The 16,195-nt window shown below is 33.4% G+C and overlaps 1 protein-coding gene across 22 annotated transcripts in view; it reads right to left on the reverse strand.

Annotated features, from left to right (window-relative positions):
• The window catches only part of ADGRL3 (adhesion G protein-coupled receptor L3), an 871,587-nt gene that overhangs the window by 564,388 nt on the left and 291,004 nt on the right, over positions 1–16,195 (reverse strand). For all 22 annotated transcript variants that reach the window (XM_030818870.1, XM_030818875.1, XM_030818872.1 and 19 more), the window contains one exon: positions 4,225–4,452. In XM_030818870.1, coding sequence (XP_030674730.1) covers positions 4,225–4,279 — 55 coding nt within the window. In that variant the 5' untranslated portion in view covers positions 4,280–4,452. The remainder of the gene's footprint in view (positions 1–4,224; positions 4,453–16,195) is intronic.

Here is a 16,195-nt window from a genome sequence, read left to right on the forward strand (position 1 = left end):
TATATATAACCAATTAAAATAGTAATTTAAACATTCCTACATGGTGAGAATAATTTTGTTTAGATATTAGTAATATGGACAATAATTTTGTTTAGATACTAGTATTTAGAAATGTTTGGCAAAACATAGATACTGAGGTTTGAGTAGAAAAAGATTTCTTTCCATTCTCATGGTTAGAATAGCAGTAATTACTTATTTTCCTTACCTAGTGCTCAGGGGTTTACCTCTATTTGAAGGTAAGAAAGGAGTAGGGAAAAAAACGAAAGGTTTATCAAATGCCAAAGCACCATGTTAGAAGTTATACATCCTTGCATCCATTTCTTAAAATAGCTCTGCAAGGAATAAATGTTCATTTTTACAGATGAAAATTATATTAAGCTACACATTTTTAGGTTACTGTAAGCTCGTTGAGGGAAGAAATACAAGTCTTTTGTTCACGATCCTGTCTTTAGCATCTAGCAGTTTTCTGGCTTGTAGTGGGTAAATTAATGATATTTATTAGCCAGTTTTCAGATAAACAGGATTACAGAGTCAGTAGGTGGCAGAGCTGGAATTTCATCTCTGGTCTGTCAGGCTTCAGAACCACAGTCTGTCTGTCCCAAGAACATGGAAGAGGCAGATGGTCAATGTTTCTGCCTCACCTGCTCCCAAGTGACCAGGAGAGTTGAGATGAGATTCTATGTAAAGAGGAATGGCCTTGATAGGAATTGGATATCTACTGCCAGCAAGAGCAGAGCTCAAAAGCGAAGTCCTTGATTTTAAATTCCCTCTGTGTCCCTTAATAGCTGTGTGACCTCAATTTACTTTACCACTGTGTACCTCAATGTCTTTTACCTGTAAAGATAGTGATTATGATAATAATAACAAATAATAAAAAATAAACCCATGCAATTATAGTGAATATTAAGTGAACTAAAACATCTAAAGTTTATGGCTATAAAATCAGTAGTCATCATCATTATTTTCTCTGAAGAAAGGGATAGCAATTCAGATCATTACCCAGAAGAATTAATTCCCAATGGTCAAGAGGGCAAAAAATCTGGACATCTCAACAACAGTAGCAAGGAGACATCAGCAGAGGATATGTTGGAACCAAAAGTACTTCTATAACTGTGACATACATTTTAACCCAGTCATCTAAGGTTTCAAGTTACTCAGTATTCTTTTAAGCCAGGATTGATGGGGACTCTAAAAATTCCTATCCTATTATATTTCAGCACTTGATCAAAGGTACATTTTTCTATTTATGAGCAAGTTAGGTTCCAAAAGGCTGCTTATAAAGCCCTTCATTCACAAGTCAGAAGTGGTATCACAAAGGCAAAAGAAAAAGCCTTCTTAAAGAAGGGAGACAAAACCGACTCGTATTTTCTCAGGTGCAAAGTTTTAAAATAAAGGAAAAAGTTTATAAGTAAAAAGCTTCTATATTGTTTTCTCCTCTATGGTTCAAAACTCAAGATAATATTGAATTAGTCCACATAAAATGGAAATGATTATTTTTTTAACCCAGAGTATTTTACATACCAGGTCAGTCTTTTATGTGTCCTATTATTATACTAGGGGTTGATTTAATACTTCTAAGAATTACTTGGAGATATTCTCTCTCTCTCTCTCTCTCTGTGTGTGTGTGTGTGTGTGTGTGCTTTCAATGCAGACTATCAGTTCCCAAACCAAGAACCAAGACCCATGGCTCAGCCGCATTTAGGGGTCCACTGAAATACATAGTATGTGTCAGTTTTAGGAACCAGGAATTTTAGTTCTGAAAAAGGAATCTTTCTTACAATGTCTGTTTCTGCTATTTTTAACCTAATTTTCTCTAACAAGGGTAATTTTAGATTGATCTTTTGAATATGAATTGTGTGTGTGTAAATATATATGCAGATATTTTTCTTTTTTCCCTAGTATAAACATTAAATAAATCGGCTCTTACGGCTAGCTAATTCCTGGTTGTTATAATTTACTGCAACAAAAATTAACCGGAGGGATAGATTATATGATGAAGGAAATTCACATGTTCAAGCACTTAATATTTTCTATGCACTGTGCTGCATTATTTACATATGCTATTTATTTTATTCTCAAAATAACATTATAAGGGAGGAATTTTTATAACATAACTAATTTAAGTCACCTTTACATATATGGTTAATTAGAAAAGCATTGTCTCAAGTAACATAATTATTTTTATTTTCCCACATCACAAAACGTTATATGTGCCCATGCAGAGAATGTGAATGTATAAGTATATGAATTAAGAAAATATTTTGAAATTTTAGACAAATTTGCTTAAAACAAGATGGTTGAGATGGTTGAGTAAGTAGGATACTCCCATTTTACAAACATCTCTACCTTATAAAATAGTGAATTGTTAGAACTAAATATGTTGCATCCAGGGAACTTTAAAGGAAAACTTCAAAAGAAGTTATTTTACCCAGTATTTAGAATGACAGCAAAATGCAATTCATGTTAAAACTTAAGAACACAGGCCAGATTCAGAATTGCATCACTGATGAACTACAATGGGTTTCTGTAGTCAATTAAAAACCAAAAGTGAGCTAAAGAGGCTAAAAATTCATTTCAGCTGCCTGCTACACTATACTATTCTGAGACCTCCCAAGCAGTGGCAAATACAGCTGTGTCCTTTTTTCTTTGCTATAATTATCATCAACATATGAGAGAGTGACTATATTACAACATTTTCATCTTAGTGAAAAAATCAATAATTAGCCAAAAACATGAAATTGTGTAAGAGGAACATACATATAGACTTTAATTTACCAGGTTTGAGATTCAGTGAATATTACTCTAAGTTGTACAGAATATAAATGTCTCGCTTATATATTAAATAATGTGATATATTTTATAAAATTTGCAAAGGTACATCATTTCTAAACTATCATATTTCTGTTATAAATACAAAGATGTCTAAATGAACAACATTAAGTATACATGTCTATTAAGTATATTGGCATGTTTCCATAATCACCTTTCTTTAAAAGGTGAAAACATACATTAATATTATTTTATTGTGTGTGTTTTTTTTTTTTAGACGGAGTCTCGTTCTGTCGCCCAGGCTGGAATGCAGTGGCACGATCTTGGCTCACTGCAAGCTTTGCCTCCCAGGTTTATGCCATTCTCCTGCCTCAGCCTCCCGAGTAGCTGGGACTACAGGCACCCGCCACCGTGCCCTGCTAATTTCTTTGTATTTTTAGTAGAGACAGGGTTTCACCATGTTAGCCAGGATGGTCTTGATCTCCTGACCTTGTGATCTGCCCAACTCGGCCTCCCAAAGTGCTGGGATTACAGGCGTAAGCCACCATGCCCAGCCGCTCTTTTGTTTTTTTTTGTTTGCGTTTTTGCATTACAAGGTATAGTACAAAAACTACTTCCCTTTATTGGGAGGTTATAGTTTGTGTTCTGTATATTAAAGATTGTGCAGAGTAGTAAATACTCAGAGAAAAAATAATTACTTGGTTTTGGAAAGCAGATACTTTTGAATAAGTAGGATTTTACTTTTGGAGTTTTCTTTCAAATGCCCAAATTTACTACATTAAAAATGTTTTTTTAAGTATGAAACTATGCAAGCAAAAAAAATCACAATAAATGAGATAATTAATATTTCAGCTGATTTTCCAAAAGTGTGGTAAAGACTAAAAATAAAATGCAAGAGCTCTTTTTAAAAAGCCTTTTGGTTTTAAATACATTTCAATAGGCACTTTAAGAAATACAAGTGGAAACTCATAACTATTTCAGCTTAAAATACACATTATGGGCTGGGCGCAGTGGCTCACGCCTGTAATCCCAGCACTTTAGGAGGCCGAGGAGGGTGGATCACGAGGTCAGGAGGTCGAGACCATCCTGGCTAACACGGTGAAATCCTGTCTCTACTAAAAATACAAAAAAAAAAAAAAAAAATTAGCCAGGCATGGTGGTGGGTGCCTGTAGTCCCAGCTACTCAGGAGGCTGAGGCAGGAGAATGGCGTGAACCCGGGAGGCAGAGGTTGCAGTGAGCCGAGATCGTGCCACTGCACTCGAACCTGGGTGATAGTGCGAGGCTCCGACTCAAAAAAAAAAAAAAAAGAAATACACATTATGTTCTTTTATCTTAACTTACTCATACTAACATATGGTAAGGAAAAACTACAAAGCAATCTCAGAGCAAAGATCCCAAGGAAGTGTCTAGCATGAATAAGTGAGACAACATTAAGCATTACACAAAAATCTTACCATGAATTATTGGAGCTAAGAGCATCATGAAAATTAGTAGCTGTGATGGCCACATGGCTGTCTACTCAGGTATGGAGTATTCCTCAAGAATGACTGTTCAAATGTGAAACAAAATACGTGTATTTCTAGTTCCTCTTCTGTATTCCAAGACTGATGATTTTTCTTCAAATTAAAAAGAAAAAGAATAATTTCTCCGAAACAGAAACACCAATATCCCAAATCTGAAACCTGCAAAAAAGAAAAAAAAAGGGTTATTGTATAAAATAAGTAAGTAATCCAAAGACATTATTTATACAATACATATATTGCCATCATGTTTACATCCTGGCCTCATATCTTAATGAAATAAATAATTCAGTCTCTACTGAACAAATTAACTTAAATACACTGAATTTTTTTTTTTTTTTTTGAGATGGAGTCTCGCTTTGTCGCCCAGGCTGGAGTGCAGTGGCGCCATCTCAGCTCATTGCAAGCTCCAGCTTCTGGGTTCAGGCCATTCTCCTGCCTCGGCCTCCGGAGTAGCTGGGACTACAGGCGCCCGCCACCACGCCGGGCTAAATTTTGTATTTTTAGTAGAGACGGGGTTTCACCGTGTTAGCCAGGATGGTCTCGATCTCCTGACCTCGTGATCCACCCGCCTCGGCCTCCCAAAGTGCTGGGATTACAGGCGTGAGCCACCACGCCTGTCCTTTTCTTTCTTTTTTTTGAGACGGAATTTCACTCTTTTTGCCCAGGCTGGAGCGCAATGGCGCGATCTCGGCTCACTGCAACCTCTGCCTCCCGGGTTCACGCAATTCTCCTGCCTCAGCCTCCCGGGTAGCTTCACCCAGGCTAATTTTGTATTTTTAGCAGAGAGGGGGTTTCTCCATGTTGGTCAGGCTGGTCTTGAACTCTCAACCTCAGGTGATCCACCCACCTCGGCCTCCCAGAGTGCTGGGATTACAGGCGTGAGCCACTGCACCTGGCTAAATATACATATATATACATATATACATATATATATGTATATATATGTATAGTATAATTATATACTATATAGTATAATTTACGTATACAATATAATTATACTATATAGTATAATTTCACTAACATTAGAATAGTAAAATATTTCATTTATCACTGTTACCATAAATAAGTTTAAAACAAAAGGTAAATATATGAGTCTCACTTTCATCTCAGGCTGCAATATTCATTCAGAAATTATTCTACATATTAACTACTTTAGTTTTCTAAACGTCTCTGTAAATCTGTGAACATCATAGATTTATGTTTACAAAAGATGTTACTCTTTTTGTTTGAATGTCAAAAGCTTCAGTACTGAAAATCAAGGCAAAGTATTATCTAAATAACAATGTACGATGATTAAAGATAGATTATTATGCCCCAAATATCATTTTCATTGATGTTTCATTTTAAATAGCTTATTTTTAACGGTAAGCATATAGATACAAACTAAATTAAAATGCAGTTCGAACATAATTAATTCATTCAACAGAGGTTAATTGAATGCTCACTAAAATACAAAGCAGTGGTCTAGAAACATGGAATAGAATATTGAAGAAAACATGCAACCTATTCTCCAGGATTGTACAATTCAAGATGAGGAATCTTGCTTAGAGGTGTAAAGCATTAATAACTTTAAGCACTGAAAAAGTAACTTTATTAAACCAAACTAGTGTAGTTGCCTCCTCTTCAAGTCTTCCCAAGATTTATCTTAGGAAACCAAAATACTAAAGGAACATAATCCAAATCCTGAAGACACCATCTTTTACAGTCAGCACCTTTCAAACTGATCAATCAAGCACAAATTGGGCTTTCCTTCCTTCCTTTCTTCCCTTCCCTTCCCCTTCCTTCCCTTCCTTTCCCTTCCTTCCTTTCTTCCTTCCTTCCTTCCTTCCTTCCTTCCTCCCTCTCTCCCTCCCTCCCTTCCTTCCCTTTTTCTTTCATTCTTTCTGTCTTTCTTTTCTTTTTTTTGTCCTGGAGATTGATACATATTTTCAATAATTTCAGATTTTTAGAATTAAGTTTAAAAACTTCTGAAAAGGGATATTCAAAATTGTTTACTGAGGAATGTATTAATACACTTCATTCTGTCAAAATAAAACCAAAGTCTTTACTAAAAGGCAAAATTACACAAATTTATCAGATGTTTTGATATCGTTATTTACGGCATGGCAGTTAAGAGCACGCATTCTGGAGCCAGACAACCTGATCTCAATTACTGTTCTACTAGGTTGGGCAAGTCATTTAACTATACAGCGTCTCAGTTCTCCTGTCGATGGTCATTTAACTACAGCATCTCCATTTTTCTATCTGTGTAATGGGTAGCGTGATACTACTTAATTCATATGGTTCTATGAACATTAAATGACTTAAAATTTGTAAATTTTAATTATATAAAATACATAATAATAGCCAAGAACAGTGCTGGCATGTGGTAGGTGCTATAGCATTGGCAATTATTTTATCCTACTCATCCTTTCAATGTGAATCCATAAGAAGCAAGATCATTTGATAATTTAACTAAAAAATATTTATTGATTACTATTGTATACATAGGCTCCTACAGTACTAAACATGGAGACAATATATACAAAGAGTTTTCTCTTTAATTTCATTGATATTATGGGAAACAAAGGTCATTCTAGACAACCCCATAATATTTTACTTTTACAAATAGAGAAAGCATTGACAAGAAATGAAATATGTGGTTGAGATAAAACAGAAACTAAGTGAAAAGGAATCATGTGCAACATTTTCATTTTGTTTTCTCTTACCCAACTCTGACTCACAAGAAAACCTGAAAATCTATTCTCAATTGTCATAAGTGTATAATTCAGAAAATAAATTTTGAAAGCAATTGCTAATTTAAAATTACATTATTTAAAATGCGCAAAATAACTGACAGCTACTTGAAGAGGGATATTTAAGTTGACAGATAATTGACAGATTCATAAACAAGATCACAATGCTCTATCCTAGCAAACCTCAACATTCTTTTTCTGTGTCTGTTTTGCCTTCCTCTGTGACCATGGAGTATACAAGAGTCAAAAGTTGGTATCAGGAGATGCATCTATACACACACATACACATACACATACACACACACATACACATACACATACACACACACATACACATACACATACACATGCATACACATAAATAGAAAGTAAATGTATATATAGCATTTCATTACTGGAAGAAATTATGAGCTGCCATCTAGATGAATTATTTATTCATTTTCTCAAACATGTATACTAAATTTCTACCACAGTAGATTTTATAGAAAATGCAAATTAGTAGAACAGCTTTTCTCACATCCCATACTGTAGTGGAAAAAAAAACAAAACAGGACACAGTAAAGTAAATGAAGTCACAAGATAGAGAAGAATTAACCTTCCTTTAAGTACTTATCACATGCTACACATGGTGCTAGATATTACACAAATTTCCTAATGTAATTGTCCATACAAATATATAAAGCAGATAACATTGTTCTATGTTCACTGAGAAGGAAAATCAGATATGTTATGTGTCTAGAATTTCAAGCCAAATTACTTCAACATTAGTGCTCTTTCTTCTATGGCACAAATAAACAAGAAGATGGATGAAAATAATTAGGAATGTTAATTGTGCAAAGGAAGGGTACAACACGGGATTTCCAAAGAAGACTTAGGCCTTGCTTAAATGAAACATTATTTGATTGTGAAGAGTGCAGAACCCAGAACGGCATGGATACATGAGGCAGGCAGGAAAGCTCGCAGAGAAGAGAGGACAAAGAACACACAAAGGGCGGTGCTTTTCAGGACACCACCCTAATTACAGTGGCGCATCTTTCGGAGGAGGAGATAAAATTATTTCCATAGTGAAAGAGGAGTATTGCTATTGTTAACTTTGGCTTCAATTACAACCAGAATCATTTATTTCATATGATATATATTTTACATTGTTGAAACAATGGGTGAAAGTTATTTTATAGAAAGAATAAGGAAGTACATACCTATTAGTTATTAATAATGATTTCTTTTAAGGTATTGCAGCAGGACATAGAGCCATCTCTACTCAGACATTTGACATTTGATTTAGGCATAGGGATTTGTTTTCATAATTGTAATGTAAATAGAGGTGGGAAACAGAATTTGTAAGAATAAAAGTTATTATTTGAAGAGGGTGACATGTTCTCACATTCCAGCCTCACCACCTGCATCTTTCTTACAACTCCAATACTGTGCTAATTAGAGGATATATATAATAAACTTGCAATAATTATACAAGTTTTAATAGCTAATAGATTTCTCATAACCTACAGAAATATATATCACCACTCTGAATTATAACAGTTTTTTAAAAGAAAACATTTCATGATGATTTTTCCATTGAAATGTTGTCATTAACTTCACCAAACAAATTTCTTTTCTTATAAAAATCTTAGTGGTTATCTGTCTTCAAACAAAACTAAGTTCACTATTCTTCACAATATCCAAAATTTAAAAGTGAAGTTGATTAAAATGACCTAATTTACATCATTAATGTTTACATTTAGAATTTTAAAGTTGTGCTATTTGACATGAGTTCCACTAAAAGTTACAAAAGAATACAGTATGGAAAGAAATTCTACAAAAAGCTTAAATAACTAAAATCTTCCCTCATTAACTACTTGGAAACTTCCTTATTTATTAACTATGCTAATTTTTATTCAAATCTAACACAATTATACTCTAAAAGAATTTGAAATTTTTTTGTTATTCCTTTCAACAAAAGTAAGTCTTCTAAACAGGAGACATTGATTTTACTTTCAGGAAACTTTCATCTTGAATTCTGGTGTCATAATTGTTTCCCCAGTTTAATTTTTTAATATTCTCTTCTTTTCAAATCATGCTAAAAATTTATATTTCTATCTTATATTAGCTTCCTTTCTGTACACCAAACACAGGTTAACATTAGAATCTCAAAACTGCTTATCCTGGGAATGTGTTAGCTACTCTTAAATCACATTTCTGTAAGATAATTTACTCTCAAACATTCCCCAAAGTATACTGAATATGATTGTACCTTTTCCATCATAATACCATAGACAAGAAACTATATCTTCTTTATAAATGTTTAAATTTCCCCAACTCTTAACTTTTCACTTGTTATAAATTCTAACTACAAATTCTACTTCAATATTGACGTTACAGATTTTTATTAATCCATACCTTATTTTGCATATTTACTTGTATTTGTCATATACTTTTTGGAGGCCAATGTTTTCTGACATGTTTGGCACATATGAAATACAAAAAATGCCATTTGGTACTATTGTAATGGTGAATTGGTATATAGACCTATAGCCTAATTGCTAATTGTAATACAGAAGTTTCCCATTAAGCATGTTTTTTTTTGGTTTTTTTTTTCATTGTTCCATAGAGGGAAATCATAGCTATGACCTTACAAGTTACTTTAGGAGCGCATTCAGAATTATCACTTGGGTGTTATCTGTGTTCTTGCAGCGTTAGTATTTGGACTTTAAAATTTGAAAAATTTAAAACCATTTTAGTTTAAAAATCAAAACAAGCCGTCTGCCTAAAGTAACTTTTTAACGATATAAAATTAATTTATAGTAACGTGGTATAAAATTGTATCAAGGTATAATTTGGCACCTTCATAAAATGGTAAAAATAATATAACATTGACGTATGAAGAAAAGAAATAAGGACAGGCATGGTGGCTCATGCCTGTAATCCCAACACTTTGGGATACCAAGGTGGGAGGATTGCTTGAGGCCAGGAGTTCAAGACCAGCTTGGTCAACAAACAACACCCTGTGTCTACAAAAATAATGAAAAAGAAGTGATATAAATTTCAAAGAAGAATAACCAGTTGTTTTATTCAATCATTTGTCAATTCATTAACAAGTAAAGAAAATATCTGATATCAGAGCAACAAAGTAATCGTGATTTGTGTGCACATAGCTCTCTACCTTTGTAAATAATATCTGTCCATAGTAACCAAACATAGCCAAGCATTTCTTAGAAATTTAATTTAGTAAAACTAGAAAATATATTTCAACTAGAGTAATTATGCATAAATGCTTAGGTGAGAGACTTAAATGCTTATTATTCAATTCAAGATTCCAATATTTGCATTATTTTACAATATTGCAGAATCATAGGCACATTACAGCAATGCTTCATAATCCATGCCCTACGAAGTGACAGAGGACATCTCTCACAAAAAAAAGATCTTTCCAAAAGTGGTTCTACATGGAAGACTCCTTCTGACGTGAATGAGAGCTCTATGATACAATTAACCCAGGGGAAAAGAGTAGGACAGCAAGAAGAAAAATTACCTGACTATAACACAGGTTCTTTCCATCACCATCCTATCAAATGTGAATATATTTGGTATGATCATCATTGGGCAAAAGCAAAATGAGTTTTAAAGGAGTTTGAACTCAGTAAAATATATTATGTTTTGTAAATGTTAGCTATAATTTACAATGTCTGAAACCTACACATAGGCTTCTCCTTTAAGGTTTTCTTGTTTTCTTGAAAAATTACATGTATTGTTTCTCAATTTACAGAGTGCATGTGAATACACTATGGAATTGTAAAGCATCATTAGTTTGAGTCCTCCCATTATTCATAGAGTTTCTCCTGAAAATTTGACTCTGAAAACCAAGGCACTTACAGTAAGACTCAAGCATCTTTTCTTTTTTTTTTTCAATATTGAGGGGGTCAAATAACCTTATATTAAATAAGTATGAAGAAAGCATTTAACCACCGAGTTTAGTCAGCAGCAACAATGAGTTAAATGTTCTAATCATGAATACTTTCTTAAATAGTGCTAACATCCTTTGGAAATTCATAGAGGACAAACTTTTAATCACCTTCTTTAATATTTTCAAGAAACGTTTAATTCAACAAATTTACATGTGTGTTTCTTTGTTAATTTATTGCAAGTATGCACTGTGTTTGATCATGGGGTTATGGTAAGATATACAAGGCATAATTCCTGCATTAAAGGAGGAGGAAGAATCAGCGAAAGAGGAGAAGGAAACGATGAGGAAGAGAAGGAAGATGAGATAAAGCAATAAATACAAGTGGTAAAATATAAATCTAAATTTGATAAAGAAGAAAAGAGGTGAAAAAAACAGAGGAGATAACACAGCTTGAAAGATCTGGAAGACCTGTGAGAGTGGTAATTGTGCTATAATTTGAAGAATGGCTAAGATCTCACTCAACAGTAGGTGGAGGAAGAACGTTTTGGATTAAGAGTTGCTATGGTAAAGGTAAAGAGGTGGAAAAAGGCAGCATGTTGCAGAACTGCAAGTCATCTGGTTTCTCAGGAAGAAGTGAGGAGCAGTAGACAGTAATAGTAAGGATCTATTAGGGTGGAATAGGAAATATTTTGAAGGCTATACCAAGGAATATAAATTCATTTTGATTGGTTTCAAATCATGAAATTTATAATAGTTAAAGACACAAAATATATCAACACATATAAATTACTCCAAGTATTGTCTTTTAAGAGTGGGGGTAAATATTTGTAGCAAGTATATCCCCAAAACTGTTATAGTCCTCTACATTGCTCCTAAATATTCAAACATTTTGTTGCGAATTCAATTTTTTAAATAATCTTTGGTTTGATATGAGGAGCCTGAGTCAATAGAGGTGTTAAATGAATCATTATATTAATAAACTATTAGTGACATCACAGAAAAAATGCAGCTTTTGCATTTTTTAGTATAATATTTTTGTCAGAGTTCCAAATTTGCATAACACAGCTTAGCAGTCATTATGCTATTTGAGATCAAATATTGATTCCAAATAATTACAGCACTTTTAGATAGAATGGTATTGTTCTGCATCTGGCAGTAATGACTTATCTGGATAGATGTATATTTTATAACACATTCAAGTCAAACACAACTTGGAAGAAATTTCGTCTATAATAAATATGTATTTACCTTGACCTAGAACTGAATGTAGCCATATTTTCCTAGTCCTTTATATCTGCACAGATTTTTTTTAAAAAAAATCTAAGCTACTGTTTTCAAGTATAAAACATCAAAACGTCTGGGCCATGAGAAGCAGCATGAATAGAGGACACAGTATGAGCTTTAGAGTGTGAAAAGGACAGTTTTAAGTCCTTTCTTTTTGAGTTGTGAGCTGTATCACATAAGCAGATTATTTAAATTTTCTATACCGTAATGTTCACATCGGAATTTAATACTTATTTTACCAGGTGGTTTAAGGCTTAAATAAAGGTAATATATATAAGAAGCTATAAAGTTTCCTGGCAAGAATAGGCATTCAATCAATGAGAAAAATTCTTGTTCTCATTTAGTGAAGGATTTATATTTAAAAGTGGGGTTATAAATGGTAAATGAGATTGCATTTAGTGGTAAGTGGGATAGAAGAACATTCGATAAAAGATTGTGTGGTCGAGTAGAAAAGGGGATAGAATCAGAAGGTCCATTGTAAATACCATGCTTTTAGAAGATTAAATTGGTCATGGTACATAGGAGAAAATGGAGAGAAAAGAAAAATACCTTAAGCAATCAGTGTCAGTAACAGTATTTGCCAGATTTAGTATGGTGGGAGTTCACAGTGACCTATAAGTTCAGCATGTGATTTAAATTAATAGATTATTTGAAGAATGTTAAGTCAACAATTTTTCAAGTTGTAGAAATATCACTGTTATGTCCTGTCAGTGTGGAAGTAAACATAAGTCAGGAGGGAAAACAGAAGGAAAAAAACACAGGATGGGCACAGAAGATACAGTAAAAAGTTGAATCAAATTGGGAGTAGGGAGAGTATTTCAGGTATAAAGTGACACTTCCACTAGAACTTTGAGTCATGCCTCCATTCTTCCCTCATTTCTTCCCTGCAATCCCCTATATAAGTTACAGAGAGATCAGGGCAAGGAAGACTTATTTCTTTTCAGTTAATTTTATGGTTAACCTTAATTTTAAGGTTACCCAAAACATGTTTCAAGCAATGAAATGCTAAATCTCAACACACCATCTGAAACACTGGCAAATAATACTTATTTTTTTATTGCTGAAGTAAAAAAGGCACTTCCCCTTATAATTATATTTTAAATATATAACTTGATGCTAAGTTAGAAGACAATCTCTCTAGAGTAATTTTAATAGGAAACTTTTCTAGCATAAAAGTTTCCTTTAATTGTCTCTCAGATAGTGTTTGATCTAATAAATGTCTATTAATGTTTAGAAAAAATTTATATTTAATGAACATTGCTATTTTTTGGCTTTAGAGCAGCACATCTATTACCCATGAAATAGATTAATGTTCAACACAGGATCACTTTCTTGTGAAGTGCCCTTGAGTTAACATCTTTTCTGAGATCCCACAAAGCATTTGTTCAGAGAACATTTCCAATAGGCTTTGATAATATTTGTCTATACTGATATGTTCAACTGGAAATAAAATCAGTGAGTTTTAAACTAAAGGTATATATAAATAATTATGTTAAAATCAATTAATTTGGAAAACACTTGCTGGGCTCCCCAATAATTAAAACTAAAAAATGAACCTCATGTTCTTTCTATATATACAATTGGTAAAATAGAACCTTGGCTCTTTAAAAATAAAATCACCCATAAAATCTCAAATATTCATGATAACTAGTTATGAAAAACAAGTCTAAATGAACATAGCTATAATTTTAAAATATATTTTAAAATTAACAATTATTAACAATATGGCATTTATGATAATAATCAAGGATTGATTTTTATGATTCCAAGTCTACTAGAAATCAGGAAGGGCAAGTAAGCTACACTTAAAACATTCAGAACATAATAGGTGTCTACTTCAAAGTAAATAAATCCAGTTCAAACAGCAATGTATGAATTTATTCCAAAATCTACAGAGAACCAAGAAAAATAATCATCTTCCTAATAATAACTACTAATATTTATTAAGCCCTTACTGTGCCAGACACTGTTCTGAAAGCCTCCCATTTAATTGCTTCTAAATATAAACATTATTGTTAATCCTATAAAAACTCCGTAAGGAAGGGGCTATTTTATTCCTAATTGGCAAATGAGGAAACCAAGGGATGGAGAGTTAAAGAACTTGTTGAGGCCACACAGTTAAAAGTAATCAAGCCCAGATTTGCATCTAAGCAGTCTAGATCCAAGGTTTGTGTTTTCAGTCATTAGATTCTACTGCTTCTCGTCACCTGTACTGACTACAGATTCTGTAGCATATCTTAGGTAAAGGAGCTTATGTGAGGAGGTTTCAGATAGGTGTGATTAGTCTTTAACTTGTAGGTTGAATGGAGTGAGGTGAAGACCTAGAATATAGCTACACACTGAAATATTAAAACAAACTTTAGCCTGCAAGAATCATGCCATAAACAGAAGGCCCTCAATATCTTCACTGTGAATAATTTTTATCTGGCATTATATATGTCTTTGGCACATCTGAAGAGATAGCAATAACCCATTTTACTCATGCATATATTGGGTAAATGAAGGGCAACATTACAGATTTCATTAGGAGATTAACCAAGAACCATGACCTTCCAGGATCTCAGAAGGCAAGCAAGTGCTTTTTAAGTTACAGCAAAAGTTGAAAACAATCAGAAAAAAAGAAAGGTTTGCCCAAATAAAAGTTTTTAAAAGATTTCAAAATATATCAGTATGATTTCAATCAGTAAGAGTATTTAATTCTGTTATTAATTTTCCTAAAAAGGGAACCGAGATTATTCTGAATATTACTGAGAATAACCAAAGATATCTTCAAAGTTGAATTAGTTGTGACTTTCTCATACTAATTCTAACTCAAAGATGGAACTTGGTATATGATAGGTCAATGTATCCTCAAATGTTTCTAATATTTACTGGATTTTTACTATCTTAGAGCCTTTATGATTAGGATAGACTAATAAGCCTTACACCTATGGCAACTGTATAAATCACCTGAGCAGTTCATGATTGATAATTGTGACAATATATCGTATCTAGTGACAATGTGTGTTATAAATGGAATTCCAGGATTTGATTTCAATATAAAATCAATATCATCCTTATCCTGTGAAATTCTAAAATCATTATCAATGCAACTGGCACTATAGTCAAGTTTGGTTACAAAAAATTCCATAGCCGGGCGTGGTGGCTCACACCTGTAATCTCAGCACTTTGGGAGGCCAAGGTGGGCGGATCATGAGGTCAGGAGATCGAGACCATGCTGGCTAACACGGTGAAACTCCGTCTCTACTAAAAATTCAAAAAAATTAGCCGGGCGTGGTGGCGGGTGCCTGTAGTCCCAGCTACTCGGGAGGCTGAGGCAGGAGAATGGCATGAACCCAGGAGGCGGAGCTTGCAGTGAGCCGAGATCACACCGCTGCACTCTAGCCTGGGTGACAGAGCGAGACTCCATTAAAAAAAAAAAAAAAATCCATAGCTGAGAATAATGAGCTTTAAATATCTTCTTAAATAATCCAAATCATATTAAGCTACAGTATGCATTTTACAGTCTAAACTAGGAAACAACATCTCACTTCTTAATACTGTTTCTCTGAAAACAATGACAGTTTCTAAGTAACTGACTTAAAAATAAAGCCTAGAATGGAGAAGTTTTAAGAATTGAGGTAGTAAAGTCAAATTCATCTTATTCCAACTCCTTCCAGTGGATAAGGAAAAAATACACATTTACTTACACTTTCTTTGAACACTTTCCAAGACAAAGAGGAATGCAGTGGAAGGTATATCTCAACATGAGCTAGGTTAACATAACATAGTTTCACTGAGGTTTGGTTATCATGAGGGTCAGTCCCATATATCTCTTTCGCATAGACAATTTGAGTTTAAAACCCTTGATATTCACATTTTTTAAAAATTTCAATATTTTCTCAAAAGGGGCTTAAACAGTAATGAGAAAAGATTACTGTAAAATAATGGAAATAAATACATCTATAGCAGAAAAATTAACATTTAAAAAATTCTTACATAA

This window comes from Nomascus leucogenys, chromosome 9 (genome assembly GCF_006542625.1).
Source record: "Nomascus leucogenys isolate Asia chromosome 9, Asia_NLE_v1, whole genome shotgun sequence".
Taxonomy (NCBI): Eukaryota; Metazoa; Chordata; class Mammalia; order Primates; family Hylobatidae; genus Nomascus; species Nomascus leucogenys.